The sequence below is a fragment of the Elephas maximus genome, chromosome 4 (genome assembly GCF_024166365.1).
Source record: "Elephas maximus indicus isolate mEleMax1 chromosome 4, mEleMax1 primary haplotype, whole genome shotgun sequence".
Classification (NCBI taxonomy): Eukaryota; Metazoa; Chordata; class Mammalia; order Proboscidea; family Elephantidae; genus Elephas; species Elephas maximus.
The window spans coordinates 9,640,136-9,659,649 of record NC_064822.1 but is presented as its reverse complement, the minus strand read 5'-3'; the positions used below and the strand labels follow the sequence as shown (position 1 = coordinate 9,659,649).

The 19,514-nt window shown below is 41.5% G+C and overlaps 2 protein-coding genes across 2 annotated transcripts in view; both read right to left on the bottom strand.

Annotated features, from left to right (window-relative positions):
* CCNY (cyclin Y) overlaps positions 1-19,514 on the bottom strand; it is a 258,996-nt gene that overhangs the window by 88,762 nt on the left and 150,720 nt on the right. Inside the window, exon 2 of the mRNA XM_049885058.1 lies at positions 1,867-1,941. Within this exon, the coding sequence (XP_049741015.1) occupies positions 1,867-1,941 (75 nt within the window). The remainder of the gene's footprint in view (positions 1-1,866; positions 1,942-19,514) is intronic.
* Positions 1,877-19,514, bottom strand: part of CREM (cAMP responsive element modulator) — a 477,898-nt gene continuing 460,260 nt past the window's right edge. The window contains exon 5 of the transcript XR_007517470.1: positions 1,877-1,941. The gene's annotated coding sequence lies outside the window, so the exon portion shown is untranslated. The remainder of the gene's footprint in view (positions 1,942-19,514) is intronic.

Genomic DNA, 19,514 nt, shown 5'->3' with positions numbered 1-19,514 from the left:
TCATTAAGTGTCTGCAAGAAAATGTTTTGGACTTTCATTTTTCATTGTTTTAAACCCTCATCTCCAATACCACTTTCTTCCCCTTCTGATAGCCTACCCCTTCCAATGGCTTCCCACATCACCCGGCCAAGAGAAAAAAATTGTTTTTCTGTAGCCAATTGTTAAGTGAATTTAGCTTTACTCAAAGTAAGGTGGAGCTGGTTCCTGATTCCTGAGAAATAACCCCTGGAGTAACTGGGGTGCCTTGGTCTGGGACTTCCAGGCCACATCTGAGGATTCATGCTGGCAACCTGGGGCTCCCAAATCAGAAAAGACTCACCTGAGAGGCCAATATCAACTAGCATCAGGAGACATGATTTAGCTCTGCATGCAGAACTGGCCAATAAAACCTGGAACTCGAAGGCTCAGAGAGCTTCCTGGTTGGCAAAGGGAAGGTTAGTGCCCTCTCTGGAGACATGGCAGCTTCATACTGGGAATCCTCCCAGACCTCACCTGTGTATCTCTTTCTTATGACAATTCTGATTCGTATCCTTTTGCTATAATAAAAAAAAACTTCCTGTGAATTCTGTGATTTGTTCAAGTGAATTATCGAACCCAAAAGAGACGGGGCAGCCAGTAGGTGAGAGTGAAGGTGTCGTGCAGTCTCCCAAACTTGCGGCTTGGCAGTCTGAAGAACAATGCCTTTTAACCTGCGAGCCTACCCTAGCTCCATGTGGCTAGGGTCAGAGAGGGGGCACCAGGTAGGTGACTGGTGTCAGAGATGACTGAGAGGCACGAAGGCGGAGACTGGATTGATCTCCACACTTGGGGGAATGGATTCATGCTGATTCTTATCCACAAACCAAAACATTCAAAATCTGCTTCACAAGTATTTGATGCCCACACTGATTTATTCTTACTCTGTGGAACGTATTTATTTTTCATCAATGTGCCAAATTCTTTCAGATGAAGTCAATGTCCTGCTTAATTTATTATTAATTTTATGTCAGCATTATATCTTGCCAAAATTGTTACCTAACCATTACTGAAGGGTTACCAATTCTTACAAACTTCATTTCTTAAACATTATTTGGTTACTTCTAGTCAATTTAGGATCTTCTCTAAATTAGAGCTTAGTAACTTGCCAAGAGTCAGAGACAGAGTGTAGGACTCCAGCAATCTAACACCCTGATCACTACAATACGCTGTTCTACAAGAATCCAACTTGAGAAAATTTGCTTTCATTGTATTGTGTTCATTTATCTCCTCTTTGGATCCAGGGGCCAGGGTACAGTGAGATAACCCAGGAGCTGAAAAGACAGAAAAACCCCTGGGAGAAATCTCCCATATACCAGGGATGAATCACAAGGATCAAGGGTCTATAAGAATACCCTGGTTATTGGAAGTCTAGCAAAAAAGAAAACATCTTTCCGTAGTCGACTGGTTCAATTTGGTTTTCAAAGACACAACAGAGGTAGTTAACAGTGCTTTCTTTTAAGTATACTGTTTTACTCTTTTTTTTACATACTGTCTAAACTAATAAACACTTCTGATTTTTGAAAATGTATGCAAATATCAATTGTAAACGGGAAATTTCTGACTCTCAGGGTAGAAACTCCTGTTATTCAGTATATACAGAAATAATCCAACTAATAGGCAAAATGAAGGTAGTTGCTTCAAATAGATGATTCTACAAATTGCTTATTTCAAAACACAGAAACCCCAAGGAACCACCACCAAACAACATGCTGGGGGGTGGTGGCGGGGCATTACAGGAAATTCTACTTCTCCTTGAAAATCAAATATACTTAAAAGTCAAGACCTAAAATAATTAACATGAGTCTCTTTAAATTTTCTTTAAGAAACATAAACAAATTAGTAACCTACCGTCTGTCTGAGATTTACTGAGGAATATTGTGCTGGCCCGAGGATGGTCTGAAGGATTGAATTCCATGTTCAAATCTTTAAAGGAAGAAAAAGAAAATATATGAATAACCATCTGATAACCAAGAGAGCTAAGACTAATTTTCAGATTTTTTAACCGTGAGTTGCTAATACACTCAAGGATACTGAAACTCTACAATTGCTGTGTTAATAGATTCTTCCAGGTTCAACTTAGCACTGCTATGTGGAAGCAGGATAAATGCATGTAGCACATTTTACACACATTACATACGGCTTCCATGTCTGTTTGCCAAACAAGCCCTCCCTCCCCCCGGGTATTTTTGTAAAAAAAAAAAAAAAAAAAAAAAACTGGCATAGTGACACTTATGAAAACACTTCGTGGAGAGGGTATTCGCACGTTATTTGTGTAAAAACACAGTACTTAAAAATCAGACACTTGGCTGGAGATCTGTCAGCCTAAAATTCCATTTTCTTCTGAGAAAGTCTGCTCTGTGCCAGGAAAGTGGCAAAATAGCAGGACAGAGTTACAAGATGTAATTAAGGAGAGTTATGTGCGAGAGATAAGTAAATGGTACTTCCTTGTTAAAGGGGATTACAATAGGCTATCTCAGCTATTAGGCATCCAAACATCCTCCTTAATTATGACTGTTATTTTCTGAAAAGGCAAAGCTTATCTCTTGCAGCAAAGGCTGCAAATTGGTCACCTGTGGGCCTAATCTAGGCCACGGATGTATTTTTGTTTGATGCATTTTCTTTCCTTTTTAAAAAACTTTGTGCTGATGTTAAAAAAAAGATTTTAAACACATTTTAAAAATAAAGTAAATTTAAAAAACCAGCTTCTAGATCCTTTGGCAACACTGGACCCTATCTCAAAGGTCACAATCAACGAAGGCACTGCTGCTCCCTGAGATGAGCCGTGCCATCTCCAGGATTCCCATTCAGGCACCCAGCATCCTCTCTTCACTGCTGGACCTTGCCTTAGCTCTGCCGTCCCTGCCTGAAAAAACTCTCCAAGGCTGGTTCAGCTTGGTATGAACAATTTGCAATTCCACTAAAGACATCTTCCAGAAAAAAAAAAAAAAAAGATCCCAAAGGGAAAGAATGGCTAAGCAAAATAGAAAAAAATTGAATTATGGAGGGAAAAAGAACTGATTGAAATTATTAGGAAGTCAGAGAGGTCTTCAAATCAGCTTAAATCACCACAATAAAAACGATTTGGGGTTCAATTCTTCCAATAAATTTGCGAAGGAACCTACTCAACACTAATAAAACAGATGGTAACTATTCTTGCTTTAGCTGCTGATCAAGCCAAAGATAAAGGAAAACAAGGAAGGTCATTTACACGGAAGCAGGCTGTCACATCTTTCTCCCCTCCCAGCAGCTGTGGGTTCCCACCACCACCCTTTCCTTTAGTAGCAGAGCGCTTAACCGCTGTGCCACCAGGGCTCCACGCACACTGCAGGCAACACTAAATCATTGATCCACATAGACTTATCGTTAGCAAACCTTTGAAGTTGGGCTGTTTTCCTATATTCACCAGTGGCTTCCTGGACTACAGCTCCTGACCTCTCACCTGGCGCTTGCTTAAAGAAACACTTAATTTTAACCGGATGCTACTCCAATTACCTGGTCCTCCTCCTACAAGAAATACGTAAAAGTATACACAGTTTCACAGCCATAGGCATTAAGAGGTTTTGATGGAAGGAAAAAATTGGGCGAAAGAGACACTTAAATTTTACCTGTTTTCAGCTAGATAAAGTCAGTAATTTCCTAGTGAAAAGGATTCTTCTTTACAAACGGGTTTTCTGCTTAACTAGAATCTTGTTATAAAGAGGTTAAATAGCAAATATGTTGAGTTATTTTTTAAAGACGTCTGTATATCAAAAGCATAAGAACAAATATGTAATCCCAACAATGATGGACGCTAGTAACTTCCAAAGCCTTAGCCTGTGGTCCCCATAAATGAAACACAGCGTGCTCACAGTGCCTAAACGTCAGGGACCACACTGGGAAATCAGTCCCCAAGGGGAGGGACCCTCTGACTGCCTAAATACAGGATGACCACAGGTCGTCACTGAAAAATCGACCTTTTTCCCTAACGGCCAACTCTGATTCATCTAGCAGACTTCTCTTTGAGACCCACTTTTATTCTTAAAATACATTAGTAGGAGTTTATAGAACACTGTAAGTAAAAAATGTAAAGCTTCCCTTTTTTTTACGTTTTTAAGATTCCTTTAAGGAGCCCTGATGGTGAAGTAGTTAAGCACTTGGCTGCCAACCAAAAGGTTAGTGGTTCGTACCCACCATCCGCTCCGAGGGAAAAAGACATGGCAATCTGCTTCCATGAGGATTTACAGTTCTACCTTGTCCTACAGGGTCACTAGGAGTCGGAATCAACTCTATGGCAACAGATCTGGTTTTAGTTTGCTGGTGCAATGGTTAAGCACTTGGCTGCTAACCAAAAGGTCACTGGTTCAAACCCACCAGCAGCTCCGTGGGAGAAAAGACCTGGCGATATGCTCCAATACAGATTATAGCCTAGAAAACCCTGTGTGGCATTTGACTCCATCACATGGGTCGCTATGTACCAGAATTGACTCTACGGCACCTAACAGCTATTCCTTAGGAAATGAGATGCTATTTTTAAGTCCGAGAGCTGTCCTGGAAAACAATCCCTGACTATCTAGAGACTAGCATTCTGTATGATAATCTTAATTCACAAACTCTCCAAATTACGGTTCTGCACTATCCTATGCACAAGCCCTGAAAACTGCTAACGGGGCATTTGTTATCAATACTAGCACATCTAGAGGGCTGAGTGCTATGCCGCCATTAACAGATCATGTGAAGAACATTTTCTGGTGTGGAAATACACATACCATATGTCATTGTGTGAAGAAAGCAGCACGGTATCAATTCGGGAGAAAAATATGTCTTCACACAGAAAACAGATTAAAAGAATATATACCAACATTTGATGTCTGTTGTCAGCTGCAGTCAAGTCGATCCCCAAGTCGTGGGACCCCGTGTGTGCAGAGCAGAACTACTCCATAAGGTTTTAAGGCTGTGACCTTTCAGAAACAGATTGCCAGGCTTGTCTTCTCAGGCGCCAACCTTACAGTTAGTAGCTGATTGCTTAACCATTTTTTTAAATAAGTTAACAAATAAAACATTTATTGAAAATTTTGTACTGCTTTTAAATTGGAAGAGTGTTAACAAACTCGTTGCTGTCGAGTCAATTCCGACTCATATGAGTGGGGACAGTGTAAGAGCCTTGATACTGACACACGATGACACACGATGAGTCAGAAGTGAAGATTTCACTATTCCTTCTATGTCACTAAAGGACTCCTACCTACCTTTGAATAACGTCATTAAGTGATTTTTTTACTTTTCTGTGTTTTCTGCATCGAACATAATCCATTGGTCTGCTTCTTTAGTCATTAAAATACTAAATTTAAGAAAACAATCTGTAAAAATGATTTTGAGCCTTTATCAATCTCTAGGTGGTTGGACACGGAGCGCTGATGGCACAATGGTTAAGAGACTGGCTGCTAACCAAAAGGTTGGCAGTTAAATCCACCAACCGCCCCTTGGAAATCCTGTGTGGCAGTTCTACTCTGTCCTATAGGGTCACTATGAGTCAGAATTGACTCGACCACAGTGAGTTTGGTTTTTTTTAGGTGGCTGGACTATTTCTCCAGCACACGCTGATGTTCACAGGTGAGGCACCTGAGCAATCCTGGCTGCCTCTGTGCATTCCTTCCCTGAGGTCAGAGGAGACTCCAGCCACTTCCGCTCCCTGGAGGAACTCACTCTAAGACCCTGAAAGGAGGTGCCCTCATCTTCCACCCACACCCCTGTGTCTCTACACGTGTCCTACCTGGGCCATTGATTCCACACAAAGGTCCCCTGCTGGCAGGCAGCGCTTAGGCTGTGTGAAGAGACAGGGAGCCATAAAGGAGAAGGGGAGAATTCCCTACTTGTTCTTCTATGGGGAAAGCAAGCAGCAGGAATTATGTTTCAGGCCCTTCCTATGGAAGATGCCCACCAAGTGTGAGACAAGGGAAAGGTTAGTCTATTCTAGGTTTAATCAGACCCTCTCTTGCATCACAGGTGGTTTCCTGGATGGTGACAGACGAGGGACCATCTTTATCCTGCTGAGTAACACAGAGCAAGTCGGAAGTTCAAGGAGCCTTCATGTCAGTGTCTGACATGATACAAAGGAGGCAGAGGAGCCCAGAGAGCTTGGCAATGACAGACAACGTGGACCACAACTCCAGCCTCTGGCTGGAAGTCCAGAGTCCAGAGCTTTGCCCACTCTCCCTGTTAGGGGGGCCCTGACTGTCCTAGAAGGACTGGCGCCTGAAATACCAGGGAGGCAGAGGCTGATGCAGAAGAGAAAACAGACGCCCCAAAGCTAGGTTCACACAACAAATCATCCTTTCCAAATTCTCCTTGGAATTTAAATTTTAGGATCCAGATCCTAGAACAGGTAACCAGGAGGTTTTCACACAAAGAAAAATTGAGGAATTCTCTGCTTCTGGGAACAAGGTGTGCTGCTGAGGAAAACTTCTGAAGTCATCACTGATTTTTATGGGGAAGCATACTCAGATGTTTCTGCACACTTTAGGGAAACTTTGATGAGCCTTCCTGAATGGTACGTGGAGAAAAACATTTAACAACATGACAGTTTGCATTCTTCTCCAATCCTAACCCAGACTCACATTCCACAGTGGAAGCCAACAGCTACCTTTGTACAGGACAAGTCTTAAAGGACTGATTTCTCTGAGTGTCCTTAATGTGAAGGCAGGCCAAGGGCATAACCCAGGCTTATCTAGCACGGACTGAAATGTGCAAAAAGGCAGAGTACAAAGTTACATGCTGGCGTTGGCATTTAAACAAAAGCCTAGAACAGTCAGGTGTTTCCTTTGATTCAAGTTTAAGAGAGCAATCCCAGACCTCAAAAGAAATATGGCAATTACCATATGTGCTTTGGCAAGGGAACGCCAACTTTTGGGAGAACAGAAAATAGGAAAAGGCACCGTTCTCACAAGCCAACCAAAATAAACTCACTGTATTGCTCAAACTAAACACACGAGGTCAAGCATGACCAAATAGCTGCTTCGGCCATGAAGAAAAGAAAGCCCACACTGCAGAGAGTCAGGAAAGTGACACCCAGAAAGTGTACAATGAGCTGGAACACTTTTTAAGGAGTGTGCGGTGGTCTCAGTTCAGCTCAGTGATGCTTCTGAATGGGAAGAATGAAAAGAAAAGAAATTAAGGAAAATGAGCTTAAAATTAAATTGAATACAGACGACACAAACGTCACTGCTAAGGATTCCTAACCATTTTGTTAAGGCTGGTTTTAACGTACTGTTCTTGTTTTTGAGCGCCATCATAGCGACCCCATGTGACAGGGCAGAACTGCCCCATAGGGTTTTCTTGGCTGTAATCTTTAGGGAAGCAGGTGTTTCTCCTGTGAAGTCACTGGGTGGGTTCAATCCGCCAGCCTTTTGGTTAGTGCTTAACCGCTGCGCCACCACATACTACCTATTTTACAAATAATTTTAAACGGTAACTGTTCACAGGATTCTCCATCAGTCCACAACCACCTTCCCCCTAAGCCCACCAATTTTTTTTGTGTGTGCTTTAGGGAAAGGTTTACAGCTCAAGTTAATTTCTCATTCAAAAAGTTATATATATGTTGTTTTATGACATTGGTTGCAATCCCCACAGCAAGACAGCACATTCCCCCTTTCCAACCCAGGTTCCCTATGTCCATTCGACCAGTTCCTGTCCCTTCCTGCCCTCTCGTCCTACTTTTGGACACGAGCTGCCCATTTGATCTCATATATATCTGCATGAACTTAAGAAACACATTCCTCGCGAGCACTGTTTTTTGTTTTATACTTCTGTCTAATCTTTGCTGGAAAAGTAGGCTTCAGGAATGGTTTCAGTTCTGGATTAACAGCGCCCAGGAGCCATAGTTTCGGGGGTTCCTCCAGTCTCTGTCAGACCATTAAGTCTGGTCTTTTGATGTGAATTTGAGTTCTGCTCCACACTTTTCTTCCATTCCATTTGGGATTCTCTGTAATGCTCCCTGTCAGGGCAGTCATTGGTAGTTGCTGGGCACCATCTAGTTCTGGTCTCAGGCTGGTGGAGTCTCTGGTTCATTTGGTCCTTTAGTTTTTTGTGCTAGTATTTTCCTTGTGTCTTTGGTTTTCTTCATTCTCCTTTGCTCTGAGAGGGATGGGACCAACAGATGTATCTTAGATGGCCACTCAAAAGCTTTTAAGACCCCAGACATTACTCGCCAAAGTGGGATGTAGAACATTTTCTTTGTAAACTATGTTATACTAATTGACTAGATGCCCCCAGGAAACTATGGTCTCCAGGCCCCAGTCCCAGCTACTCTGTCCATCAAAGTGTTTGGATGTATCCAGGAAACTTCTTAGCTTTTGCTTTGGTCCAACTGTACTGACTTCCCCTGTATTGTGTGCTGTCCTTCCTTTCACCAAAGCTGACCCCTGTCTACTATCTAGTTAGTGATTTTCCCTCACCCTCCCTTCCCAAGCCTCGTAACCACCAAAGAATGCTTTTTTCTTTTTAAACCTTGAGTTCTTATAATAGTGGTCTCATACAATATTTGTCCTTTTGTGACTGGCTTATTTCACTCAACATAATGCCCTCCAGATTCATCTACATTGTGAGATGTTTCGAAGATTCATCATTGTTTATCATTGTGTAGTATTCCATTGTGTGTATGTACCATAATTTGTCTATCCATTCATCTGTTGATGGGCATTTAAATTGTTTCCATCTTTTGCTACTGTGAATAATGCTGCAGTGAACATGGGTGTGCATATGTCTATTTGTGTGACAGTTCTTATTTCTCTCGGGTATATTCCTAAGAGTGCGATTCTTGGATCATATGATATTTCTATTTCTAGCTTCTTAAGGAAGTGCCATGTTGTTTTCCAAAGTGGCTGTACCATTTTACGTTTCTACCAACAGTACATAAGAGTTCCCATCTCCCCACAACCTCTCCAACACTTGTTATTTTATGTTTTTTAGATTAGTGCCTGCCTTGCTGAGGTGAGATGGTCTCTTGTTGTGGGTTTTTTTATTTTTTTTAATAATTTTAATTCATCTGATGAATCACTTCTGGGGATAAAGTATTTTTGATAGGAATTAGAATATTTTAGCATATATTACCATTAGTGTTTTGTATTAGGTCTATTTTGTGCCTATCAACAGTCTTGGGTCAGATTCTAAGGTTCTTACTAAACGATTAATTTTGGGCAAGTTACTCTTTCTGACTCAGTTTGCTCATTTGTAAAATGGGAATAATAGTAATTTTTACTTATGAGTTGTGAAGATTAAATAAATCAATAAATAAATCATTCAGAGCAGTACTTGCTACATAATAAGTGCCCAAAACATGTCAGGAATTATGACTATTAGCTCAGTTAAAGGTTTGTTTTGGAGACACAGAAGTATCCTAACTATTGATATTAAAATGCTGAAAGATTTAACATTACAGGAAATAAAATTATAGATTAAAAACCAAAACCAAACCTGTTTCTATCAAGTGGTTTCCAACTCATAAGGACCCTATAGGACAGAGTAGAACTGAGCCCTAGGGTTTCCAAGGAGTGGCTGGTGGATTAGAACTGCCGACCTTTTGGTTAACAGATAAGCTCTTAACCACTGCACCACCAAGGCTCCATTAAAATATATAGAGAGTTCAACTAGTGTCATAAAACAATTTGTGCTTAAAATTTTTGAATGACAAACCAACCCGCACTGCAAGCCTTCAGCTATAACAAAAATATATATATATGAAGAGAAATCACTGTGGTTTGATATGCATTTCTCTAATGGCTAACAACCATGAGCATTTCTTCATGTGTCTGTTAGCTGCCTGAATGTCTTCTTCGGTCAAGTGTCTGTTCATACCCTTTGTCCATTTTTTAACTGGAATATTTGTCTTTTTGTTATTGAGGTGTTGCAGTATCATGTAAATTTTAGAGAACCAGACCCTTATCAGATATGTCTTAGCCAAAAGTTTTTTCCTAGTCTGTAGGTTCTCTTTTTATTCTTTCGATGAAGTCTTTTAATGAGCATAAGTGTTTGATTTTTAGGAGCTCCCAGGTATTTAGTTTCTCTTCTGGCATTTGGGCATTGTTGGTTATGGTTTGTATACTATTTATGCCATGTATCAGGGCCCTGGAAACCCTGGTGGCATAGTGGTTAAGAGCTACAGCTGCTAACCAAAATGTCAACAGTTCGAATCCAGCAGGCACTCTTTGAAAACTCTAAGGGGCAGTTCTACTCTGTCCTATAGGGTCTCTATGAGTTGGAATCAACTTGACAGCAATGGGTTTTAGGGCCCCTAGCACTGTCCCTACTTTTTCTTTCATGATCTTTATAGTTTTAGATTTTATATTTAGGTCTTTGATCCATTTTGGGTTAGTTTTTGTGCATGGTATGAAGTATGGGTCCTGCTTCATTTTTTTACAGATGGACATCCAGTTATGCTAGCACCATTTGTTAAAGAGACTATCTTTTCCCCCATTTAACGGACTTTGACCCTAAGCCCATCTTTGACCTCATATAGCCCTGCTTACCGCACCTCAAGGTCCACCTTCCAAAATAGCCCAAAGTTTTGCACTTTTCCTGCTTGACCCCACCAAGCTCTTGAAGTACTTGATCTGCTAGTTTATCCAGAAGAAGAACAAATTTATAAAATTTAAACAGTTACTCTGCTGGGTGTCTTTTACATTTAACAGAGAACACAGCCCTTACTTAAAAACATTCCCACACCTCAGAAAAGGCCCAACAGAGATTAGCCAGTTAGTGACATCACGGAGAAGCCATCAACTCTGTTGAATGAAGTCAGCCCCTGAGAGGGACCCAGAGAAGGATGAGACATGGTTTCCCCTCCACAAACTTATAATTTAGTTAGGAAAACAAGACCAAATACAGGAAACTGTCAAAGGACAGTATCATCTGCTGTGTAATTAAGAACTAAATTGTGTGGTCAAATCTGACCAAACCAAACCGAACTCGTCACCGTCAAGTAGATTCCAACTCACAGCCATCCTATAGCACAGAGTAGAACTGCTCCACAGGGTTTCCAAGGAGTGGCTGGTGGGTTCAAACTGTCGGCCTTTTGGTAAGCAGCCAAATGCTTAACGACTATGCCACCAAATCCTACGAAATAGAGAATAATATGCTTAAAATAAAACAATTTAAATGAAGCACTGGAATCTGTTTTTTTCCTGGCAAGGTTATTCAATTTAATCCTTTTAAAACGAATAAACATGCTCCAAGTCCCCACTGTATGTCACTGCATTCAGTCCTCGTGATATCAAAAGGCTACGTGAGGTAATGACCCCCTCTGTGTCCTTACCATTCCTATTATCTAAATGAACCAATTTCGTAGTCAAAGAACATACTCTTAATTTCAAAGAGCTGTAGCCAATTAATGGTACAATAAAACATGTATTTAGCTGACTTCAAAATGCATCACCTAGTATTTCTATCACGTTTACCTTCACAACTGCACTGTGATTGGATAAATTAACATTCCATTAGATACCACAAGTATAAATACTGGGGGAGGGGTTGTCAATGCCAGTCCAACTGCCATGATTTTCATTCATTCAATCAACAATTAATTACTGAGCATCCTTTACGTGCCAGGTATTGTATGGTCCAGATGACGAAGATATAGAGTGTCCTTCTAAGCTGAAGTATGAAGTACCAGTGGAGAAAATGAAAAGAATAAAAAATCTATCAAAGATGCTCTATAAACTCTATCACCCACATTCAGTTCATTGTCCCTGAGTTCTGGAAATCACTCTTTCACCAAAGAGAAGCTCAAGTGGTAAAGTGGAAACAGCACACTTTTTAACATAAAAGATCTAGAATTCATCTCTGCTAGCTCTATACTTTAGGTAAAATACGATGCTATTCTGGGTCTCGGTTTTCTTATCTGTAAAGTGGGCTAATAAAACTTAACTTAGAAGACTACTGTGAAGATTCAAAATTATATATACAAAGAAATAAGCAGGATATCTGCCACACAATAAAAAAAAAAAACACAATAGGCCCCCATAAATGATGGCTATTAAAATGGATATTAAAAATGTTATGTCACAGCATCCAGCTCAATGCTAAATGCATAAACTCTCAGTATGCATATTTTAAACTAAACTTAGAGACACTGGAGACTGTGTTAAGCCTTCAAGAAACAATTTATTTTCTCTAAGGAGTGATGGCTTGAAATTGATGTTTAAGATTTCAGTATTTCATACTCAGAGTCTCCTACTCGTTAAAGGGAGCCCTGGTGATGCAGTGGTTAAGCGTTCGGCTGCTAACCAAAAGGTTGGCAGTTCGAATCCACCAGCCGCACCTTAGAAACCCTGTGGGGCAGTTCTACTCTGTCCTATAGGGTTGCTATGAGTTGCAATCGACTAGACAGCAACGGGTATACTTGTTAAAGAATGATAAGCTATGAGATATAAACTAGCCTCTGAGATAGTAACATTTTTATGGAGAAAAAGTAGTTTAAGAATCTTATAGAATCCCTAAAGTTGACCGCCATCTTTAATACTGAGGAAGCAGTGTTCTGAACCACTGTTTTTTTATTAGATGATGACACCTGCTAAGACACACAGTCAAATTAAAATATTGATAGAAAAGTAGTTCTAAGAGTCTATTGCCAGTCAGGTGATAAAGAAAATTGTCAAGTCACATTACTTGTAGTCCATGTTTCAGCTGAGCATAAGGTATGACAAGATTCCTTTATTCAAAATCGAAAAGAGTATGCTCACTCACCAGTTCAGTTTAGCAGCATTCTTTAATGCCAGTTAACAATTTTCTTTTATCCTTTTCACAGATGTTACAACACAAGTGATCCACAATTGCTCATCTCAGGTTTTAACCAGGCACCATTTTACTTCCAGTGTTATAAAGGATGTAGGTAATGAAATAACGCCTAAGAGAAGCAGCAGTCATTATCTATCACTGATGGTGTAGAAAGCTGGGTCTGAGGAGCTAGCAAAGAGAAAAGTTCACCAAGACCCAAAATGTGCAGATTTTAGTATAGACAGAGGCAAAAGGCAGCCCACACAAAGCCTCAACTTCCCACCTTCCCCCCGCCGCCCCACCCCCTTCTCAGGCCCCAGGTTGATCATCTTCCAATCAATCACCCAAAAGGCTGGGTCTAGACAGTGTCAGTGAGCAGAGCCTAAAGGATTCAAGGATCCTTGTGATTCCTTGAAAGCTTCTGGAATTTCATGATAGAAAGTCAACTTTAATTTCCAGTTGTGGTTAGTTGATAATGCCAGGTTTAACCTCAGAAGATACCAAGAGGTCTGTTCCTTGTCTTTAGATAAATAATCAATGTGGTCAAAATTTCAAACACTCAAATTTCAATTTTAGGGAGTCACATTCCCAAATCTGGCAATGACCTACAAGACAATGCTGAAATCAACAAATACAGCCTGTTAATTTTAATCAGATTGGTTCACTTTTATTTTTTAGCTACTACTGTCCTACTACGAAACCCTGGTGGCGTAGTGGTTAAGAGCTATGGCTGCCGACCAAGAGGTCGGCAGTTTGGCTCCACCGTGCACCCCTTAGAAACTTTATAGGGCAGTTCTACTCTGTCCCATAGGGTCGCTATTAGTCGGAATCGACTCCACAGCCATGGGTTATTGGCCCACTGACTAAAAATCAGTGATTAGCTCCATTCACCAGTGCCTATGAGATCGAAAACAAGAGCTTGGCCCAGTTAGTTTGCTCCATTCCATTGGTACCAGGCAAGCCCCAGTCCCAGCAGCCTGCATCAGCACCCCTATTTATAAGTCACTATTGCTGTTGTTGTGGCAGCAAACTGCTGCTATTGCAATTCCTGTTGATTCTAAAGCCATCTTTTGTGCTCCCACTGATTTGAAATTGTATTCCTTACAATCCTTCTAACACATTTAGATTTGGTTATTTTCTAATTTCGCTCCCTGCTTTCAGCTGTCCCTCTCCGTGTCCCTGAGTATCATCTCTGTTAGTGTGCGTCTGTATGTGAGGGTCTCCTTGTCTGTATGTATGTGTCTCTTCACATCTCCCGGGGTCCATCTCTGTGCACAGACACATCTGACTCTCTCAGTCATCTGCTGTCTGTTTAACTCTATTCATCTCTCCCTCTTTCCAACCAATCTCCCAGTTTCTCTTCTACTCTCTCCATCTCCCCATACTGTCTGCTTTCTTTCTCTTCCTCTCCCCCCTCACCTCACCGCTGTCTCTTTCTAATGTGCTATTTTAAGATGAACCAAAGGAGACAGAAAAAGATCCTAATGTTAAAACTAAAGCCAAATGGTTCTGTCAATATGGCACACGTAATCTAAAAGCTCCCACACAATAAGCACTTATAACTGTAGATGAAATATAAAACATCCCTTCAAACGTCTAGAAGAGTTTGGCACGCAAGTAAGACAAATGGCCAGAGGCCCAAACCAAAGTGAGGCCTGAAAGCTTCCAACAGGGCAGGGGCTATGCAGCTGTGAGTGCTAAGACAGTTACGGGTCCTAGTTTATACCTGTTATTCTGGCATAATTTCTAATTCTAACTCTCAAAAGTGTGTTGGTTTGGAAGTCACCTTAGTTTTAATGCTTCTGCAAGACAGGAATATGCCCTGAGCAAGGGCAGGGGTTGGAATTGATGCTTTTTATAAAGCTGAAATCAAAGGGAAAAACTGAACTAAAAAAAAAAAAAAAAAAATCACCTCTGGATCCAGGAAGAAGAGGAGGCTTGGCCTGGGAGGGAAGAAAAAAAAATCTCCCCGTTCCCCCAATAACCAATGGTAACCAAGTGTCTGTGTGTGTTCAATGCAGTTCTGGGGTTCTACTCTATTCTACACATGTAGTCCAGGAAACACCTACACAAGAAATTAACACCCAACTGGTCATATGCCAGCACCCCCAGGGCCTGGTGATTATAAAGCCATTCCGGAAGAACCTGCCTCCAACAGATTATACCCTCTAGCAGGCAAGTTCACCACCTAAAATTACAAAACACAGGAGAAAACAATCCATCATGAGCAAGAGTCAGGAGACACAGCAAAAAGCAAGATTAAGCCTTCAAGAATTCTGGATAATAGATGGATAAAGATCATAAAATAAACACGTGCACAGTGGTTAAGCAAATAAAAGATAAAAAAAAAAAAAGAAAAAAAGATACTCTGAAACAAGAATAGGAAGTTTGAAAAAGAACCATGTACATGAACACACACACATTCTACAAATAAGAAACACAGTCACCTAAATCTAAAACTCAGTATATGTGCTAAATTGCAGGTGAGACCTATTTGAACACAGAACTTGTGAAGTAGAAACAGATCTGAGAAGACCACTAAAAATGAAAAACAGAAAAAAAAGATACATTGTATAAAATGAAAAAAGTTCAACTAACAGTAGTCCCAAATTCCATAACCATTTAGGATGAAGAAGCCTGCCAGTAAACCCGTTTAATCTAATAGAGACTATCCGCTCAAACCCTATAGCGATCATCACACTTAGCGGTGAAACGTCAGACGCACTCTCCTTCAAGGCAGGAGCCCACTCGCTCTCAGTCAGTCATGTACTGGATACCCTAGTCTATGTAACAGGACAAGAAAAAACAAAATAAAGGGATTTTCTGGATAGGAAAGGAATAAACAACACTGTCATTATTTGCATATACCCAGCTTTACAAGGAAATCACAAGAAGCTTTAAAAATCTATTGGTGTAAAATGCAGTACAAATTAACATATGGAAATCTATTTCATTTTCTGTACTCAGTAATAGTGATCAACTAAACAAGTGGTACCGTGCCCTAGATGTGTTTAGAAATATGTGGGGACGGTTTGGTCACCACAACGACAAGTGGTTGCTTCTTGTCTGTACCATGTCTCACAAAATGAAAACCCGTGCCTCGCGATGACAGCAGGGTATTGTATTCACTGAGAAACTATCAGTGAGTGTACAAACAGTAATACTGCAAGGAAGATTCCACTTACTAAGCAACAGAAACACAAGAAACCTATCATTAAATCTAACAAAAGATGCTGAAGACCATTATAGAGAAAATTATGAAATTTTATAGAAGAGGTACAGCAGATACATGTATTTTTATATGCATATGTATTTACACATTAAAAAAATGTGCCGTCAATTCTGACTCATGGCAACCCCGTGTGTGTCAGAGTAGAACTGCGCTTCATAGGGTTTTCAGTGACTGACTTTTCAGAAGTAGATCACCAAGCCTTTCTTCCAAGTGCCTTTGGGTGGACTTGAACCTCCAACCTTTCTGTTAGCAGCTGTGGGCATTAACTGTTTGCACATACACCTAAAATGATACACATACACATACATCCTTATTCGGTGTCACGCCCACCCTGGGGCACCCTGTGCTGAATGCTGAAATACGAATATGGCAGCGAATATGACAAGCAAGTTGCCTGCCTAATACGATTACCAATCTGAATGTCAGAAAGTTTAAAGGTTCTCACTCTGTGTGGTCACAGTTCATATTATAAACAAATTTCTCTCATTTTACAACTGAAAATGCAGGTTGTGACTTTTCCAGGATTCTTGCTTCATCCTACCTTGATTCGCCCTTGGAGCATTTCACTGATTAAGAAGACCATATCCACCAGAGGTCAGGCCCGGGGACATAAAGGGGGTGACGAAATGTCAATATGGGGGCGGAGGGGAGGGACAGGGAAATAGTAAGACTAACAAGATCAGTGTTAGTACCTGCTCACGTCAGTATCCAATTAAATGCAAGCACAGGTACAAGTTGATGCATTCAGAATATTCTATTACCTATGAGTTGTACTGCCCCAGTCACTTCTCTGTTGTTCCCTGAATGGGGACATACAGGCTCTTGCTGACTTACGTGCCGAGTCATTTCTCCTCTGCGTAACTGGCCAGCTCCTCCTGTCCCACTTGCATCCCGCTTTCCTCGCAACACTAAGCCACCACACAACTTCTGTTCACTTTTTCACAGGTTTGGTGTAGGCTGTCCCCTTTGCCAGGAACAGCCTGCCTCTGGAGGTCCGCCCATCTGGTCAACTTCTGCTCCCCCTCAAGTCTCAGGCCGAGGGCTGGGTCCTGGAAGATCTCTCTGGCTCACAGGGGCATGTCTCCCCCTCCCACCAAGCTCAGCACAAACCTGTGCTTTACCAACGTTCCTATGTCCCCACAGCCGCTGAGTTAAACACATGTCCCTCCCAAACGTGTACTGACTGCATAAAGGAAAGAGTCTGTGAAGGAACCCAAATGTCTGTTTAATGTCTTCTACATGCCACCAAAGAATCGAACCAGACACTTGTAATAACAAAGATATTTTAGAGACAGTCCTTGCTGGGAAGGAGCTTCTACCTACTGATAGAAAAACACATTTCTACAAATAATCCTTAAACAAAGCAGAATGCATTCAGGATCCTGATGGGAAGAACACCTGGTTTTAGGGGTAAACTAGAGACTTCACAGAGCAGGTGAGTGTTCAGTGGGCTGATAACAAAAAAACAAAAAACAACCCACTGCTGCCGAGTCGATTCCACCTCATAGCGACCCTATAGGGCAGAGCAGAAATGTCCCATAGGGCTTCCAAGGAGTGCCTCATGGATTCGAACTGCCAACCTTTTGGTTAGCAGCCGAGTTCTTAACCACCGAGCAGGAGGTGGATTTTCCTTTGAAGAAAATTGTTCAGAGATGGAGGTCATTTTAGCCCAAAGGAAGAGGATGGGCCAAGGTGCCTGGCGGAAGAGGAGAGTTTACTTAAGTTACTTAAGGACAGCCAGTAGATACCCGTGGTAAGATCCAGAAGAGAAGCAGAAGGAAAGGAAAGGAAAGCTGGCAAGGTGGGCTTCAGGCCAGGCTGTGGAAAACCCGGAGTGCCAGGAGCAGCAGCTGATTTCTCCTGTGGACCAAGAAACAAGCCACTGAAGATTTTCTTCAGCAAATCAAATGTGACTGCTGATGTTTACATTCAGAAACATAGCCAACAAAAAAAATTTTTTAAGTGAAACAAGAAGTTTTAATTCAGAAAAAGGAGAAGAGAGAAGGTGTGCATCTGATCAACGGCTGTGACAATTGCTTGGTTTGCCACGGTGTCAGGTTACAAGCACGTATTACAGAGTTTAAGGGCCAGCAAGGCACACGATGAAAAACGTGCAATTGAATCTTGGTCTCTGCTCTGCTTGGCCACTTGAGTAAATCGTGTTATTTCTCTAAGTCTCAATCTCTCCGACTGTACAATAACGATGACGATGATGGCGACTGCCTCACTGCATTCTGTGACAAACAAGGAGATAATGCAGGGTAAGGCCAGTGGGATTCTGCGCCACCACACAAAGGTGGGCTGTGGTGATTTTCAACTGAAATTATTACCACCTGACAACAGAGATGACATCTACTCCATCATGTGTACAAACCCAGTGTTCACCAATAATTAACAAACAAGCTCAACAAGGGAAAGAATGATCAACAGTTCTTTTCTACAAGAAGGAAGAAAAACCGGCAAGGGCCAACCATTAACTCAAAATGTAGATTAATCTGAAGAAACATGATCTCCTAGCAACCAGCCTCCCCTGAGATGCATGAACTAGTGCTATCATTAAAACAGGGGAAACACCATTTGGATTGTTGATATTTTAATATCAGGCAGATAACTAGGTCTCTTAAATATAGGGGCAATACTGATGAAATCTGCTGCTGTAGATTAAAACTGAAGTGTCCTAAGTGACACCCTGAAAGGCAGTAAAGAAACATTTTAATTCCCTACCATTACTTAATTCAGCAGTCGAAAAATAGTTACTGAGAGCTGATTAGGTGTTGGTATTATGTAAGGAGTCCTGGTCAGCAGTTGGAGCCCACCAGCTGCTCCGCGGCAGAAAGACGTGGTAGTCAGCTTTTGTAAAGATTACAGCCTGGGAAACCCTGCTCTCCAATACAGAATTGCTATGAGTTGGAATCAACTCCATGGCAATGGGTTTTAGGTATTACGTGCAAAAACTGCAATGGAGAGATCTTGCTGCCCCCCAGAGTAGAAAGTCTGGGAGTGGGAAAAGGGTTCAAGGCTGCAGCTCATCAACCAGCAGAGAAGAGTTTTGCTGGGGTAAGTGCTGAGGGAGAACAAAGGAGATGCAGGAGGCTTGCTGGAAGAACAGCTTGGCTAATCAGGCTAAGGGGAGAAGAGGAAGGGTATTCAAGGCAGAGGGACCAAAACAACAAAGAAACAAAGGTTAAAAGAAAAAAAAAAGAGCTGGAAACAACACTGGGCCTTCAAGACACACTGCAAAATACGTAAGCATACGAAGCAGTGAAAAGGGTTCACGAAAGAATCTGGATTTGTTCTCCAGGCACCAGGCAGGCACTGAAGGAGTGGAATCACCATGGCTGCAAAGGAGGAAAAGAATGAAGAGTGAAGCAAAGGAGGCCACGCTGGACGGAAGGTATCAGTTAGGAAGGTGCTCTTACCAGCCAAGTGGGGGAGGGATTTGAAAGTATTATGGGGTGGGGATGGGGGGAGGCACTTGGTAAGTGACTAGAGGTGAGGCAGGAGGACAAAGCAGCAGACA